The 17,374-nt window shown below is 40.6% G+C and overlaps 1 protein-coding gene across 1 annotated transcript; it reads left to right on the top strand.

The window, feature by feature from the left end:
• The first annotated feature begins 254 nt into the window (after positions 1-254).
• On the top strand, positions 255-1,484 carry LOC102863166 (UV excision repair protein RAD23 homolog B-like). Its single transcript, XM_006882014.1, has one exon. It carries the CDS (start codon positions 255-257, stop codon positions 1,482-1,484), a length of 1,230 nt encoding a protein of 409 aa, XP_006882076.1.
• The last annotated feature ends 15,890 nt before the right edge of the window (positions 1,485-17,374 follow it).

A 17,374-nucleotide genomic window follows, 5' to 3' on the forward strand; every position in this document is an offset into this window, starting at 1 on the left:
TGCATACCCAGTGGCTGACGCCGGACGCGGTCAGACTCGCGTGGAAGGCCGCAGTCGCGGAGGCAGCGGGCGGCCCAGGGCCAGGGCCAGCGGAGAGGCCGCTCTGCAGGGCGAATGTGACAAGCCCCCACCCCCACCTCCTTCCTCGTCCGTCCGAGAGGAGCCCCGGCGACCCTGGTCCCGGCCAGGCCACAGACCCCACCCAGCGGCCAGCACCCAGAGCGAGCCTGGCAGTGGAGCTGAGCGGTGACACCATGCAGGTCACTCTGAAGACCCTCCAGCAGCAGACCTTCAAGATCGATATCGACCCCGAGGAGACGGTGAAAGCACTGAAGGAGAAGATTGAATCTGAAAAAGGGAAAGATGCCTTCCCAGTAGCAGACCAAAAGTTAATTTATGCAGGCAAAATCCTCAATGATGACACTGCTCTCAAAGAATATAAAATTGATGAGAAAAATTTTGTGGTGGTTATGGTCACAAAACCCAAAGCAGTGACAACACCAGCACCAGCTACAAGTCAGCAGTCAAATTCTGTCACCACTACTACAGTTAGTTCCTCTACAGCAGCTGTGGTCCAATCCCCAGCCCCTACCCCTGCTTTGGCTCCCACTCCCACACCTACTCCATCTGTCACTCCGGCATCAACAGCATCATCTTCTGACTCTGCACCTACGGGTGCAGCTAAGCAAGAGAAACCTGCAGAGAAGCGGACAGAAACACCAGTGCCCACGAGTCCATCATCAAGTGACAGTACATCAGGAGATTCTTCTCGGTCAAACCTTTTTGAAGATGCAACAAGTGCTCTTGTGACAGGTCAGTCCTATAAGAATATGGTAACTGAGATCATGTCAATGGGCTATGAACGAGAGCAAGTAATTGCAGCCCTAAGAGCCAGTTTCAACAACCCTGACAGAGCAGTGGAATATCTTTTAATGGGAATACCTGGAGACAGAGAAAGTCAAGCTGTGGTTGATCCCCCTCAAGAAACTAGTACGGGAGCACCTCCATCTTCAGCAGTGGCTACAGCTGCAGCAACTACAACAGCCACAACTACAACAACTAGTTCTGGAGGACATCCCCTTGAATTTTTACGGAATCAGCCTCATTTCCAACAGATGAGACAAATTATTCAACAGAATCCCTCCTTGCTTCCAGCATTGCTACAAGAGATAGGTCGAGAGAATTCTCCGTTACAACAGCAAATTAGCCAACACCAGGAACATTTTATTCAGATGTTAAATGAACCAGTACAAGAAGATGGTGGTCAAGGAGGAGGGGGTGGAGGTGGCAGCGGTGGAATTGCAGAAGCTGGAAGTGGTCATATGATCTACATTCAAGTAACACCTCAGGAAAAAGAAGCTATAGAAAGGTTAAAGGCATTAGGATTTCCTGAAGGACTTGTGATACAGGCATACTTTGCTTGTGAGAAGAATGAGAATTTGGCTGCCAATTTTCTTCTACAGCAAAACTTTGATGAAGATTGAAAAGGACTTTTTTTAATCTCACACTTCACACCAGTGCATTACACTAACTTTGTTCACTGGATTGTCTGGGATGATTTTGGACTCATATCCACAATACTTGGTATAAGGTAGTAGATGGTTGGGGGTGGGAAGGGAGGGATATAGGATATAGGACAGGGATAAATACAGTGCTTGTCTGCTTAAATTAGCAAATGCTGCAAATCCACAGTGTGTAAAATATTATACAACCAAAATTCAGCTTTTGCAGGTCTTTATTTCTTCTATAAAACAGTAAATCATTTTTCCTAGGTTTCACTCTTAGTGTACTAGATCCAGAAATTTAGTGTAATGCTCTGCTTTGTATTTCTTTGATTTAACTTTGGTTTTGAAAAGAATCTTTGCTACCTAGAATCTACAGTCTATTTCATGGCAACACTGGATAATGGCTTTATGACATTGAAAAAATTTTGGAGCAACATATAAACAGAAAAGCCAAATTTATTGATGGTTATTGTTGCTGCTTCAAATAAGTATAAAATTACTGTGTAAGGAAACCCATTCTTTCATGTTAAATATTTGCAAGGATGGTAGGATGGGGGGGGAGAGAAAGGGAACCTTTTCTTAAAATGAAAATAATTACTGCTATTTTTAAATCTCTTGATCATTGATTGTGAGATTCTTCTAACCTAATTTGAGAAGCTGTTCAAGTATAGGCAGAGTTATTTTCCTGTTTACATTTTTTTTTTTTGTTTTGGGAGAAATTGATAGGTGTCTGATTACTGTTTACTCCATTGTTACATTGTAGTAAAAGTTTTAAAAGAACCATTGCATGTTTGCTTTTGATGTATCCCTTTGTGATATGAGCACTTTTGGGGCCAATGGAGAAATGCCACATTTATTCTCCCTCTCTTACCCTGCCCTCAGCAGAAAACGTGTTTATTGGCCGCCTGTGAATTCAAACTGTGGCCTTTCTTAAACCCACTCAATGCTGATTCCTTCCCCGCCCCCTTTTTTCTTTTCTTTAAAATTTATGCAAATGTCTCGAAACTTCATTTCTGGTATTTGTAAATGTTTTTATTAAGGATGTGAAGCTATGAAAGTCATTAGTATTATATATTGCTCTCAAGAGAAGCTGGCTGAAACTATATAACTGCATTCTAAAGACTGGTATCTTAAAAAAGGGTTGGGAGACACACCTGGAAAAGTTGTTTGGAAAATAAACACTCAAAATATCTCATGGCATATTAAAAGGAAAAGCTTAATAGCAGTGTTGGCTTTTGTTTGGATTTTTTAATATTTTTTTCTCCATTTTCCTTCTCCTTCGTTGGTAATGTTTTACCCTAAGGAGGAGACAGTTGTCTATGCGTTCAGTTGTTTAAATATGTTAGAAGTATCTAAATGATTTTTCCCACCATCTGATAGTAAGATTAATTTGCACAGATTTTTTTTTCCCACCTGCATAATGTTGCAATATTCTTAGCACAACTTGGTGGTGAGTTTTACGCTTTTACGTCACACACAGCCTGTCACTTAGGAAAAGAAATAAAACCATGATTTCTCTCCCCCCCCCCATGTTATCATGTAGTTTGATTTTCATATGTTTATTTCATAAACATAAGAAACCTTTGGAGTTTGTATTACCTGTATGTTTTATAATTGATATGCTTAATGACTCAGGAGAATAAATGAACAAGTCATAAATATGTTCATTGTTTAAGAAGACTAATGAAGTGGGGAACAGGGTAGCATTTCCGATTGGATAACAGAGTACTCCTTAAGTTTATTATATTCCACACACTTATTTACTCTAAAGCAATTTGAAAACTTGAAGAAAAAGATAAAGTGGCAGCAAAAGATGGTGACACGGAGCTCTCTTGTCTTTGGGCAATGAAACTACAAATACTGGAATTAATAATTACCCAAAAACTGCTTTGGCCAAGTTCTGGCCATTCTTTATCTGTTTCCTGGAGACTTAGACTCTATTTGGGGGGAAAGAAGAAAAAAGAAATAGCCAGTTTGAGACTGTTTTCTGTTATCTTTTTCATTTACAAACTATTTTGCTAACTATCCTAATGTATTTGGCTATTTGACTTCAGAACTTGGCATTTTAGATTATTCTGCCATTTATTTCTTGAACTGTTGTTAATGCTATAGCTGTTCTATGGGAAATGTGAAGAAACCTAACGTTTTATCTGTTAAATTCTGATGCAGTCCTCTAGTCAAATATTACATTAAGATTACTGAAGTGTTCCTCCACCACATAAATTTTCTCCTGTACCAGATGGCTAGTATTCTAGAGGATTGATTATAAAATATTTTCAATAAAAAATTTAAAAAAAGCTTGAAAGCAGTAGTGGCATCCACTTCCACAATAGCTTGCCTCTAGAAACTCTATGAACCTGGAGACAGGATGAAAGTTATATAGGAGGTGTCCAGGACTTTCATTCATAGGGTCGCTATGAGTCGCCTGCGACTCGACAGCACTTAACAACAGCAACATAATTAGTATTAGCATTCTGATTAAAATATAGCCACTCTTCGTGTCACTGTTGGGTTCTAAAGTCTAGGTTCTTTTTTGAAAATTGGCATTATATGAAAATGAAAGTTGAACCTATCTGAGCACAACATGGAAAGTGTATATAACTGGAGTTATATACATCAGTACATAACTGCTAAATTACTTCATTAAGTAATTGTCAACTACTGAGAATAATGGCCCAACCAAGATGGCACATAGCCCTAATCAACACAGCCAGTGTTACTTTCTTCACACTTAGACTTCATCACTGCCCTATGTATCACATTAATGTGCAAAATAGTCAAATAACAATATTTTTACTACTGTAAATGTAAAAATCTCAGATCATCAAGTAGTTAATAAGGAGTAGATGTATTTGGAAGACAATAAAAATTTTAGTGCTTTCTAGCTGATGACTCATTTAAATTTCATATTCGTCTTGGGAAATGAATGCTATTATAATACTGATCATCTCTATCTTACCTACAAAGAAACTGAAGTCTGAGAGGCCTCCAGGGCTGCTGTTATCTAACTCCTAGTGGACTCTCCCCTCTCCGTGCATCTTAAGGTGTCATCCCCTCCCTCTTCACAGATATAGGTTCACAAACACTGATTAACACTATCTTGTCGTTAATACAGTAGGAAATGTAATAAAATCAGTGACTATCAAACCACTAACAGCAACATAAACAACCACTTATTTTTGTAATAAAGAAATTACATGCTTTGAAGCATCATTGTAATTAGATACTAATGACAATGAAACACACTTCTTGTTTTGTTGTTAGACGCTATCAGTTAAACTCCATCTAACTCATAATACAGTAGAATGAAACACTGCACTGTCCTGCACCATTAGTCTCCCTATCCCTGCTTCTAAGCAAGATTCTGGCTGCATGCATATATTCCAAAATGGATTTGTCGGTTCCTTTGACAGTGGTGATATAGTCAATATTCTTTGCCTACACCAAAATTCAAGGGCATCAATTCTTTCATCTTCCTTATCCATTGTCCCAATTTCACATGCATATGCAACACTATGAAATAGTATGGTTTGGATCAGGTACACCTTGGTCCACAAAGTGATACCCTTGCTCTTTTTTTTTTTTATAAAATCTTTTAACAAAAGTTCACAGAAAAGTTAGATTTTCATTCATTCATTGTTGCACATTTTTACTCCCTCTTCCTTCCTTTCTTCCCTCCCTCCCTCCCTCCCCTTCCCCTGGTTCACTCTTTTGCTTTTAAATATTCATTTATTGTTGCACCATTCCCTCCCTCCCCCAGTCCTCTTTACAATGTATCTCTTGGTCTGGGCTATTGTTGTACATATAATGCATAATCATGTATTCCTTTTAAACAGTTCTTTCCTTCATCTGTTCCAGTACAATGTTTATTATCTATTCACTCTTATCCTATTCTCCTCTCAAACCCTCATGTCAGACCTGCTTTATAACAATGGTGCTATGCAATATTTGTCCTTTCATTCAGTTTAGAGGGAAATGCTCTCTGATAAATTAAAGGAAAAGGTTTTATGGGAAGAATAACTTTGGAATAGGAAATAATAGACTTCCAGCTTTAGAGATCATAATTCTAAGGGACAGGTGTTTCCCGAGAATTGGTATCAATATAGATACAGACAGAACTCAGGATTCAACAGTAAAGAATATTCTGATTTTGCAGCTAATGCAGATTTGTTGGTCTATTGTTGGTAGATAATTAAGAACATACTCAGGCAAATTCTTTATGTAAGTACTTTTGCTCTTTAAAGAGGCCCTTGGCAGCAGATTTGTCTGCTGCAATATGTCATTTAACTTCATGACAGCTCCTCTCATTCGTGTTGACTTGTCCAACATGGATGACTTGGCTAGCATTTGAAATACTAGGAGTAGAGTTTCTAGCATTTTAGTAACACCGAAGATAACATAGTATAATGAACTGAAGTGAGTGGTAGATGGAGTACATTAGACCATTCAAAAACTAAATTACCATAAGGTTTTAGCTTTGTAGGTATACTGACATATATATATATGCTGGAGTTCTATCTATCTACACACACACACACACACACACACACACACACAATATCTATATAAATATAAAAAAAATATATATATAAACAAAAATGTTTTTGTAAGGGTATTTTTATAAAAATGACACTTCTGCTTGAACACCCAAACATTTATTATATAGTCATTTTTGTCACCCCCTCTGTATTCTACTAATGATGCACTGACTGAAACCTAGAGACATTATGTAACTTACATGATGTTGTATATTGTCACACCGTTAGTAAGTAGCAAAGCCAGGATGTGAACTCAGTCTAGGTTTAACCACATTATACTACCTCTCAAGTTCTCAAAATTTATTTGGGTTTATATTTGTGTCAGGTAGGACTTGAGCCTAAGGAACTGGAGGTTTAGTTCTTGGCCCAGAATCTTTCCTGCTGTACCATACTGGTCTCCTTTGTTCTTCCTGATCATACTTGGAGTTGGGGCTGTTTCTAGACGGAATCTAAGTCTAAATCTTTCTCTCATGTCACCACAGATGCATCGTTGAGTCTACAGTTAAAACACTTGAAGAAGACAGAATTTGTTTTACTTCTGTGCTTTACTTCTCTTCCTCCTCATCTACCCATTCTCATATTCAAGAACTTGGGGCAAATGAACAATAATTGTATTGAAATTAACAACTTGGAACAGGGCATGCATAATCAATTAAATGGGTAGAAGGAAGGGGGAAAGAGTGAGAATAGGGCAAAGGATGTTTGTTCTAGACAGGATTAGAATAAAGCAACAATATTATGAACAATTTAAGAGGAGTTCCTGTATTCGTATTGCACCTGTATCCTATTCCAGGCACAGATTTGAAATCACTCTACTAGTAGTAGCTTATGAGGTAGACAAATGTGTAGGTAACAATGTAAATAGAGAAAGTGTTATGTGGAGGTACAATAAATTCTGTGATAAAGCAAAGCCAAAATCAGGGTTGTGAAATTCTTTAGGGAGTCCAGACTATAGCCATCTCAGTTCTCTAACAACTTGCACCTCAAAAAAGCAGGAGTAGTAATGGCCCCTTTGTGGGTCTAAACCTGATCCCATACTCTGTTTCTTCTTTCTAAAGGGTATATGTCCCACTTAATCACCTCTGAGTTTAGAAGGTGCCCTGCATCTAACTCCATAAAATAATCCAGGTAAATTGCTTTATAAAGGACACCCCTCCACACTTGAGGCTCATTCCTTGAAGAGACGAGGAAAGACAGGGACACTACAAAAATAAGTAATAGAAAACATTCTCTTAAATGCTACCATTTTCTTTCTAAGGAAAAAATATGTGGAGGCAGGTGAGAATGGTTAGGGAGCTTGCTGCAAAAATTTGAATCTAAAAGAGAAAATTGGGATACTCATTAATCATACAGGATAACAGAAGCATTTTCTTAGGTTCAAAGATCAATATTTTAGGTTCAAAGACCAGCGTTATACCAAAGGTCCTGAAGACACAAGTCTGCATCTATGTTTTAAAAACACTTTCTGTCACTCATACAAGACCTTGAGAAACATAATTTTCAAAAGAACCCTGATAGCCCAGAGATTTCCAAACACTCCAGGTGATTCACAACAACAGAAAAATTGAACAAACAAGGAGATAATTATATACTAAACTTTACCCTCTCTAGGATTGGTTTTATATAATTTTTCTCTCTCTATGAAATGTGCTCCCAAGAAAGAAAAAAAAATTATTGTAAACACAACCTTTCTTATGTTTTCCTCTAATTGATTGCAGTGGGTTCAATTAATCTGAACATGTCCCAAGAACCTGGAGCCAAACTATGAAGAGTTGAGTAGGGGTGGAAAGTTTACTTTCCCAGAACTGATTGGCTTTCTACCTGTTTGAATCTTACATCTGATCATATGGAGGAAGTGCTTGCATTGCATTCATTATCGAAATGCAATCAATTCAATGTCAGTCATATCACCTAGAGAGATAATGATGATAAATTGGCCCTAACCCTAAGCATCATACCTGCCCTTTACCCTTTGGCTGCTATTGGTAGTCTGCAGTCTCAGGAATGAGTAGAGGGGGTGGGAGCAACCTTCTGATTAGACAGCGGTGAGCCAATGAGAGGAGGAGCATGGACCGCCTAGAAAGTTCTGAGGCAGAAAGGGGGGCAGACTCTTTTCAGGTTATAAAAACAGTAGAGCCAAGCTAGTTTCAGAGCTGGTTGGGAGGAGGTAGTTACTTTGATGCTCTCGGTCAGGAGGGCCCTGTGCAAAATTGAACTCAAGGCAGTAATATGAGTGTTGCTGTCTTAAAGATTTCTTGGGGTGGAAAAGTGGAAGTGAAGATGCTGGGAGGGTGGAAGGGGCTGCTTTGATGCTCCCCATGGGGAAGGCCATGTGCTTAATGCAACTGAAGGAGGCAGTATCTGTGAAGTTCTCTTGAGTGCTGTCTTGAGAATGTTTCAGTGAGGGGAGGAAAGATACTGGGAGGTTGATCCTGTCAAGTTTTCTTCCAAAAGAGGAAGTGTAGTAACTGAAGTGAATGAGGGAATTTAGAAATTGGTTTTGTCTTTACTTGCCTGGGGTTGTTGCTCAGATTCCCTCTCTTTCTGCCTGTGGGGCAGGCAAAGCAGCTCTTTTCTTCCTGCCGAAATACAAGTGGCTCATGGAGTCTCAGCTGGGCAGCTGGCCGACTCCAGAGGCAGAAGGCCCTGTTCTCAGGGCCCTATAAGCTTACATCCTGAGGTTATTAAAAAAGTCGTTTGTTTGTTTGTTTTTTTCTGATGAAGATTTATAATCCTCTTGATCATTTTCTCTGAACTAGAGAAAAAGATCCTATACTTTTACTTGGTAGCCAAATAAGAATACAGTCTGTTTGGAAGGAGTAGTCTCTTGAGAATGACCATAGTAGAAAAACTCCAGGGGCCAAAAGGGGAAGAGTTGGCAAGGGAGGGCGAAGGCAGGAAAGGCTACGTTGCTAATCTCTAGACTGCATGATCTTTCTTTCCTAGTGTAAGAACTTGTGTAGGTATGGGAGATGGAGGCACTGAGCTGAAACCTGTGGCCTCAAGGGCATGCCTTGCTGGCTTTTCTTTTAGCCTCAGAAAGCAAAATTCTAACAGGACCCGGCAGGTAGTGGCTTCATTTCCCTTATTTATGAAGTGGTAGACTCAAGTTTTGGCTGCTGTGAATAGTCAAATCCTCCTGCTCTGAGCCTCATTTATGGCTTAGTTTCTGGAAAGGGTTGTCAAGAGATACCTCTACCTTTTTACCTTTGAAACTTCCTAACTCCTCTAAGCATAAGCTGTCATAATCCCTCTACAAAAGTGGGAGCAGGTGTACTCTTAGCAGGGCCAAGACTGAGATGTAAATCTGATCATATCAGAGACTTTTAAAATAATCTGGAGGGATGAGTCAAGGGCCTCTCGTTGAAGAGAAGCAACAAGGTGAACAGGGATAGTAGATGACGGGAATGTCCTTGAAGATGTCTGTCTCTAAAATTCTTAAGAATGTATCTCTGGGAAAGGGTCCAACTAGGACTTGGAATAACTTTCTCTAATAGCATCAGTAGTAGCTAAAGCAATCCTAGAAGCTGCCTGCTGGTTCAGGTCTGAGGTTCTCTTTCATCTGCTTCACCTGAGAAGATTTTTGTGGACTCTGGAGACCACACTTCACCTGGGACTACTTACTGTTGCACCTGTGGTACTAAGAAGCCTTAGACTGGCCTTCTCAATCATGGGTTCTCTCAACCTTTCTATATGCGCATTCCTCGGTTAAGAATACTGAGAAGTTGGTGACTGGGGAATAGATGGTGAATGCAGGGCCCATTGCAGCATGGTCGCAAAGACAAACCCTTGGAACAATAAGGGCCAAAGAGCATGCCTACTCTCACAGGCACTACTATCAAGCCAAGTGGTAGCAGAATGAGTTTCTAGGGAAACAAATGAAGCTCTAAGTGCACAGAAAGGAAACTTCAGGGACGTGGCAGGCAGCTGACCACTTGATTTTCCTGAAAACAAACCAGAGGCCCAAGTAGCTAAACAAATCTCAAACGCTTACTGAACTTGAAATGCAGAAGTAAGAACGATCAATGCGAAGAAAGCCTAGGTTTAGTTCTGGGCTAAACTTTGAGGACTTAATGAGTTCTTAAACTTGAGGGCCATTTTAAGTGCTTGAGGTTATATTCCTTGTGTTGGAATTGGACACTAGGTTCTGGACCCAGGACCTTACTTAGAGCTATTGTGCTGGAACTGACTGCTAGCTGATCTTCCTTGAGGGTTTTGAGGCTGTAGACAGCGCAGGAAGATAGCCCATATTCTTCCTGAGGATAGCTGGTTGAGTTTGAAGTGCTAGAGGCACAGCCTTGTATTAACTCTGTGGCCCCAGAGCTCCTTGGTTCTGAGTCCAGGAATAGGTGAAAATAATCCACTCTTGTAGTGCAACCACTGCTGGACCAGACCATCATTCTGGCCCTTCATGTGAAGATTTTAGTAATAAAATGTATAACAGATAATGCTAGCTTAGCTCACCTGGGCTCTAATTTTGGTTTTGCAACTGACTAGCTTTATGGGTAGTTAGCTTCACCTGAGATGAGAAGGTTAATGGGGAAAAAATGTGAAGTACCGTCACATTGTGTGTGTGCTCTGTAAATGTGAGATGCTGGCTGGAACTCGAGTTCATAGGAATTTATCAGGAATATTTTACTAGGCATCTATACTTTCTCTGCAGTTTTGGCCTCATCATGGGTTGCAGGATGCCTCTTGAACCTATACTTAAATCTTCACTGGCCTGTCAGGCTTTCTAAACCCGACATGGGTCCTCAAGTCTGCTTCTCTGCCTCACCTGTTTTATGCACACTTTGCACCTAGATTTGTCTGTCCTGAGCAATGACTACAAACAGTAGATCTTAAGGCATGGATGAAATCAGTTGCCAAAGTAGGTAATAATTTTACAAGTGCAATGTAAAACAGACACAGAAACGGAGAGTAAGCAAGTAAGTTTTTATGGGTTTGCTGTCCTAGGCCAGAGAGGAGCAGGGAAAGCCACACATGGGGTAGAGGTGAACCAACTTTTAACCACTGATTGGGAAGGGGCCATTTGAGAGGAAGTGGTCATGGATCTCACTGAGAGTGGCTTGTGGCACTGTTGGGCAATAGCTGATACTGTCAGGCAGGCTGTCGCAACAGAGGTAGTGTTCCTGGAGCTCACTGAATGACTGCAGCCCTTATAAGTGAGGTAGGTAGGTTGTTGCATGGGATTTAGTGAGTCAGCCCTGCAGGCCTATCAACCTCTGGGCAAAAAAAAAAAATCAGAGGGTCATTTAGAAAATACCTGGGTGCCTTAATGAAAACTTTAATTTGGGGGGACTAGAATCTTATGGGTCAAAAAATTAGTCTGAGAACAACATAGGTACAACTGTATCTTGTTTCTCAGCTAAGGTTCATGAAGATACCCAATAACTCAAGCAGTTTTTCAACTTTGGCATTTGGTTTGAGAGTAGGAATTGGTAATAACTTGTACCAGTATCCTGTAGGTACCTGAGACCTACCTTCACTGAGCCTGAAATTACCAAAGAGAGCTTTGAGCTATCAGTCAAAACCATCTTCATCTGAGTTACACTGGGCATTGTTAGAAAAAAAGTTGAGAAGCTGATCCCAAGTAGAGAACAGGCCTTTATTAATAGACCTGAGAGGGATACCAAGTGTCTGGATGCAGGCAAAGTTTCTTCTAGGGGCTGGTGGGAGATTTAGAGAGAGCTAATTTGCTCAGGAATTTGGGGGCGGGGTCCTATCAATGTGCAGTCAGGTCCAGGGCCTTATCAGGATCTCATCTGGTCCCCTTATCAGGATAATAGGCATTATCAGGTTTCTTGAGGAATGGTCGGGCCTGGGGGAATTGAGCCACTCATCTTCCATATTGTGCCACAAAAGTTTGAAGCGTGTATAAGGGTACTATAATCTTGCAGGAGCCTGAGTTTACATTAAATTGTACTCTGAAACCCCTGCCTGGTTACCAGAACTTTAACCTAAGGACGTGAGGACCACTAAAGGTTTTGTCCACTGTTGCTGACAATGGGCTAGTAAATTCAACTCCTTATATGGGATGTTTGTACCTTGTTTAGATCAGGCGAGCTTCAGCCAAAAGTGGGGAAGGGGTAGGGTCCGTAACCAGGTGGATCCTGAATTTTTACAGGGAAGTTAATCATGACAAATATTGACTTCCTAGGATTTCTCTAAGTGGTCAAGAGATGTATGAGCCTTAAGGCTGAGGTCATAAATTTCTAGATCAGACTGCTTTTAGCTTGGATTTTCACCAATTTGTTAGTCTTGGATGACCTGTTTAAAACAGACAGAATAAAGGCTATGCAATTTGTGAGGCTTCAATAAAAATGACGGGGAGCTTGGAGAGTATTGCCAGTCCTGTAACTCCTGTACTGCAAGCCTTCCTCTTAGCTCCTTAAATCGCTTGGTCTCCATTCCAAGTGTTTGAGAGGGGCTTTAACCTTTTGTAGCCCTTCTGCTGGAGCTTAAAGCTGTCCTCAGTCCTAACCTGGGGCAGCATTTGCCTTTTCAGGTGCTTTCCCGGTATCTGCTACTATGTCCTGAGCTGCATAAACTTTGAGTGGGATAAGTCAGACTTACTATCAAGGTTCAGGTTGATAAGTAGCAGAGAGAAACTTTAGAAAGAGCTGAAGAGAGCTCTGGTGGCCTCGTAGCAAGAAGCTGCACTGCAATCCCGAAGGCAAGTGGTTCAAATCCACCAAATGCTATGCTGGAGAAGGAGGCACAATCTCCCCTGTACCAGTCAGATCAGATTTGATGGTACACAAAAAATTTGAAACAAATTAAAATTTTTTTTTTACAAAAAACCCAAAACCAAAATCCGTGTCTTCAGGAAGCAGCTTGCTTTCACCCTCTCCAGAACAGACCTATTGGAGTAAGGTCAAAATATCAGCAAAATGGAGTTACTTTGGTTTCAGCCTACCTTATATATCTAGAAAACCTTTTGCAAGAAATTTCAGGGAGAAAAGACAAATTCTGTTCTGATTCCTCAGGCTTTTGATTTAGAATCAGACTATTAGTTTCTGGTTCCATATAACTTCCCAGGAAGATCCCCCAATGACTTTTCTTGGTGGTTACCACTGTAGGGTCCAGATAGACCAGAGTGAACTATTGTTTGACAACTACTTTTCAAGAGACATTCCTAGTCCACAAGGGAAGAAATAGTTCCTGATCTTAAGTGTGGCTTTTCATTTTGTTTAGAGTAAGCAGGAAGGGCCTCCACTTCCTAAACATGCTTCTGGACACTCCATGAACTTTGATAAATGAGGATAGTTACGGAAATGTTGTAAGCCTTTTGTTCATAAGGTAGATATGAGTAGTGCTCGACTTGAGGGCAATAGACAGTAATTACTTAGATGCCTACTCATCACATTTGACTAGAAAATAGGGTGTACACTTTTTAGTGATTAGGAAAAGCCCTTGATATCTCTCAAGACAAAATTTTCTGACTCACAACTTAGTCCTTTAAATCCACTGGAAGCTGTGTTAAGTGAACTGGCCCTCTACAGGGCTGATCTCCAGGAAGAAGGAAGAATTATCTTAAATCAGTCCTCCATTAAGACCTTGCCAAATGAGCACTTTTTGATTCACCATTTTTTAGAACAAATTTTGACTGACTCCTAAATGAACTTGAGTTTTAGTCTGCCCATTTCATCAAAGTCAAATTTCCCTTATCAATTATTTACTGAGCCCTAGCGGAGTACTGAGTAATGAATCAGTTTGCTAACCCTAAGGTCAAACCAGGGACTCAAGAGAAAGAATGGGCAATCTCCTCCCCTGAAAATGAATGGATATGAGGGGAGGAGCAGACTGGAATAGCTCACCATTCTACGATGTACATGCCAGTAACACTTGAACAGCCTTCTTTGCTCTTAACCTTTACCGTGAATTCTCTTTAGGATCCAGAGATTTGCATTTGACTCATGATGACTCTCTCCTTGCATCTTTCGCAAGGAATACTTTAGAGCATTAGTGTTAGAAAAAGTTTATAAACTGGATAATTAACAGGGTAACTAGAAGCTAAAGGAATTTTCTTTCCCTATCTTATCCTATGGAGGCCCCTGTATGGATTTACAGAGAAAAGGAGAAAGCAGGTAGGGACGGAGAAAATTAGAGTTTCATGGGGAGAGGGAGGAAGTGAAGGAATTAGGAAAGATCCAGTCGAGATCTGAAAAGAGGGGTAATACTGGGCATAAATCAATAAGGATAAACTTTAAGACACAACGTATGGGAATGATTTTAAGAAATATCGTGTGAATAAAACAATTTTCAAGTTACTCCAGAGTGTTTCTATTTCAATAGTTTAAAGCTAGAGTAACTTCTGTTTAACTTGTTTGAGCCAACTGGTTTTCCATTCATATTTTGTAGATGTTTGCAATCCCCCCAATGGGATATTCGCTCTTCTTTCACATTTCCATTTGTCAGTCATATTTCCTGTGTTCTGAGCCCTACTCCTAACAAAAGCTGCCTTTGGATCTTAATTGATCTGAAGAGCTAGTTCCCCCAATTGCCTCCCTCACCTACTCCATTTCTTCCCACCCCTTTCCTCACCAACTCCAACTAAGTGTTCTGGGTCACTTTATAGGCAAGTCTGGCTGGAAGTTTAGTCAAGCAGGGGAAGGGTTTCAGTTCTAGGCTGAAGATTAAGGACCATAATCTGTCTTTTCTAGTCTCAGACGAGTAGGCCTGTTCTCTATTTTATGATCTTGAATGTCATTCTACATTTTTCTCACTTTGAGTTCTGAATCATAGCTGACCCTCCATTGGGTTTCTGAGGATATGTGTAAATTGTAATGCATCCTTCTAGACACTGTTGTGTACCATAAAGTTGAAAGTGACCTGTGGCTGACCCTGCAGTGGGTTTTCAGGGGCAGTTAATCACACAGGAGAAAATGCGTACCTTCTCCCATGGAGCAGCTGGTGTCTGCAAACGATGTGCCTTTGAGATTACACTGTAGCTTGTTACCACTAGGCCATCAGAGCTTCCTATTTCTAGACACTAATGGATTCAAGAAATCAGGAGCTTGGCCCTTGGTTATCTTGTGCACATTAAGTCAGCTGTCTTATTGCTGACCCTCAAGCAGAGGTAGTAAATTGCATAGGAAGAGACAGCCCATCTTCTTTATGTGGAGCAGTTGGTGGACTTGAACCACCTAATCTGGACTGCAGTTGGTGTATTTGAACCAATGCCTTTGGACTGGCAATACAACTCCTTACCTCTAAGCTATCAGAGCTCTTTTGAGATAGCAGTTCAACACACAGGTGGCATTCTAGACAAACCTAAGGGAAAAACTCCCTTTGTCAGGCAATTGTCAGTAACCTCATAAAGGATTAGTTCTTTGAGTCAGCCTGTTCTAGTCTCTTGAACATCAGTTACCCGAGAGCCACAAGGAGGTGGCTCTGTTTACCTCCTCTGCCTGCCCTTGTCCACTGCTAGGGCCCAGCAGTGGGCACCTAAAGTATGTCAAAACTGAGCTTGAGATTTTGTACACCAATGTTCATAGCAGCATTATTCACCATTGCAAGAACATGGAAACAGCCCAAATGTCCAACAACAAATGAATTGGTTGAGAAATTATGGTACATTTCACACAATGGAATACTATGCAGCACATAAAAGCAATAACTTTGTAAATTACCTAACTTGGGAGGGACTGGAGAGCATTATGCTGAGTGAACTCGGTCCCACAAGGATAAATGTTGTATAAGGCCGTTATTGTAGAATGAGTATAAGGATCCAGGAGGGGTGGGAAAGGCTAGAAGCAGAGGGATGTGGATGTACAGGGGGAAGAGGGGATTAATCATTGGGTTGTACTATTTGATGGAGGAGTGGGTGAGGGAAATTAAAAGAATTTGTTCAAATTTGTATTAGAATTTTGTTAAATAAGCGAAAAATTAAAAATAAAACCAAAACAAAACTGAGCTTGAGACTCACAAGTGCCTCTGAGAAAACTATGGTGGGAGGGAGGTCTCCCAGCTCAAAGTAGTTCTCTCGAACCTTCTTTGTTCTCGACTGGATAAATGAGCGTACTCCATTCAGGCAACCACTTCCTCTGGTTTAATTAGCTACCCAACATTTTGCGCAGACATTTAGAAATGAAGATACAAATGATCTAATTAAGCACATGTGCAACTGCCTGGCAGAAGTATGGCAGATCCACCTGCTGGGGTAACTGCTTAAATAGGGAGATTATCGGCATTTACACACAACTGGAGCCTTGTGGGGATGCTTGAGAGGATGCCTGCAAACCTACTTGAAGGGCAAGAGACAAGTAGAGCTGTCTTCCCTGACTCATTGAAAGAGGAGACATCAGGTACTGCATTCAGCTAGTCACCACCAGAGGGGCTGGAGGGAAGTACTCAGGGTAGAACTCAGAAACCTAGTGGAGATGGAATAAGTTTCCTTCTTGCTTGGAACATAAGTATTTGTTAAACTACCAAAATGAAGGTTAGGCTTTATTGTTATTACCCAGGTTTGTCCTTAATAAAGCAACTAGGCACCACCTTGCAGGGTGGATCAACCACAAAGTCATACAGCTATCTGGGATTGAGTGAAATTGTTAAAAACAAATCGAAAGTTCAAATTTGTTATCCTGAATACAGGTCCATCTGGTAACAGCACAAGCTTGGAATCATTCTATAATAGACAAAGTGCTAGTCAATAGGCCTTTTATTGTAAGAACTATCTTTCCTCTGTAACTTGACTTGTGCCACTATTAGAGCCTCTACTTGGAATATTAATGCTTTTTAATTTTTGACTCATGTACTTTTAACTTGTTAGTTAAATTTGTGTCTTCTAGGCTGCAACAGTTCCATGATACATCTTCAAGGATATGAACATGTATGGCTAAGCACAATGGATAACCGTGCATCTAAATTCCAAAATCAATCTCCATAACAGTCTGTGTTTCCTATTGCCAAAGGGGGCCCTTTAGAGTAGTGAGAGATCTTCACCCTGAAACCTACAGCGTCCCTTTTCAGCAGGAAATAGCTAAGAGAATATGCTGTCCCCTTTTTCCTTATGAATCATGGTGGAGTCTCTCTCAGGGAGGAGTGATAGGGAATGGCAAAGGACACACTGACAAAGGAGATTAATCCGAACTGGCTTCGACAAGCACTGTGGCAATTGGACAATTAAAACAGACTTTTGGGGGGGGAGGGGAAAGAAGAACAAACTGGGGAGAAGGGTAGAGAAAATAGTGTAATAATGAATGAATGAAAACCCCAAATCTCTGTAAATGTTCATTAAAATTAATAAAATTTAATAAAAAATATCTAGGCCAGTTCCTATATAAGCCCTGTGGAAAGCCCTGTGGAAAGTTTTAATAAGCGGGA

This window comes from Elephantulus edwardii, unplaced genomic scaffold, assembly GCF_000299155.1.
Source record: "Elephantulus edwardii isolate Elephantulus edwardi_28Jun2011 unplaced genomic scaffold, EleEdw1.0 scaffold00017, whole genome shotgun sequence".
NCBI classification, from domain to species: Eukaryota; Metazoa; Chordata; class Mammalia; order Macroscelidea; family Macroscelididae; genus Elephantulus; species Elephantulus edwardii.

Bases quoted from the DNA above. Each gene is read 5' to 3' on its own strand.
- LOC102863166 (XM_006882014.1), top strand. From the start codon at position 255: ATGCAGGTCACTCTGAAGACCCTCCAGCAGCAGACCTTCAAGATCGAT.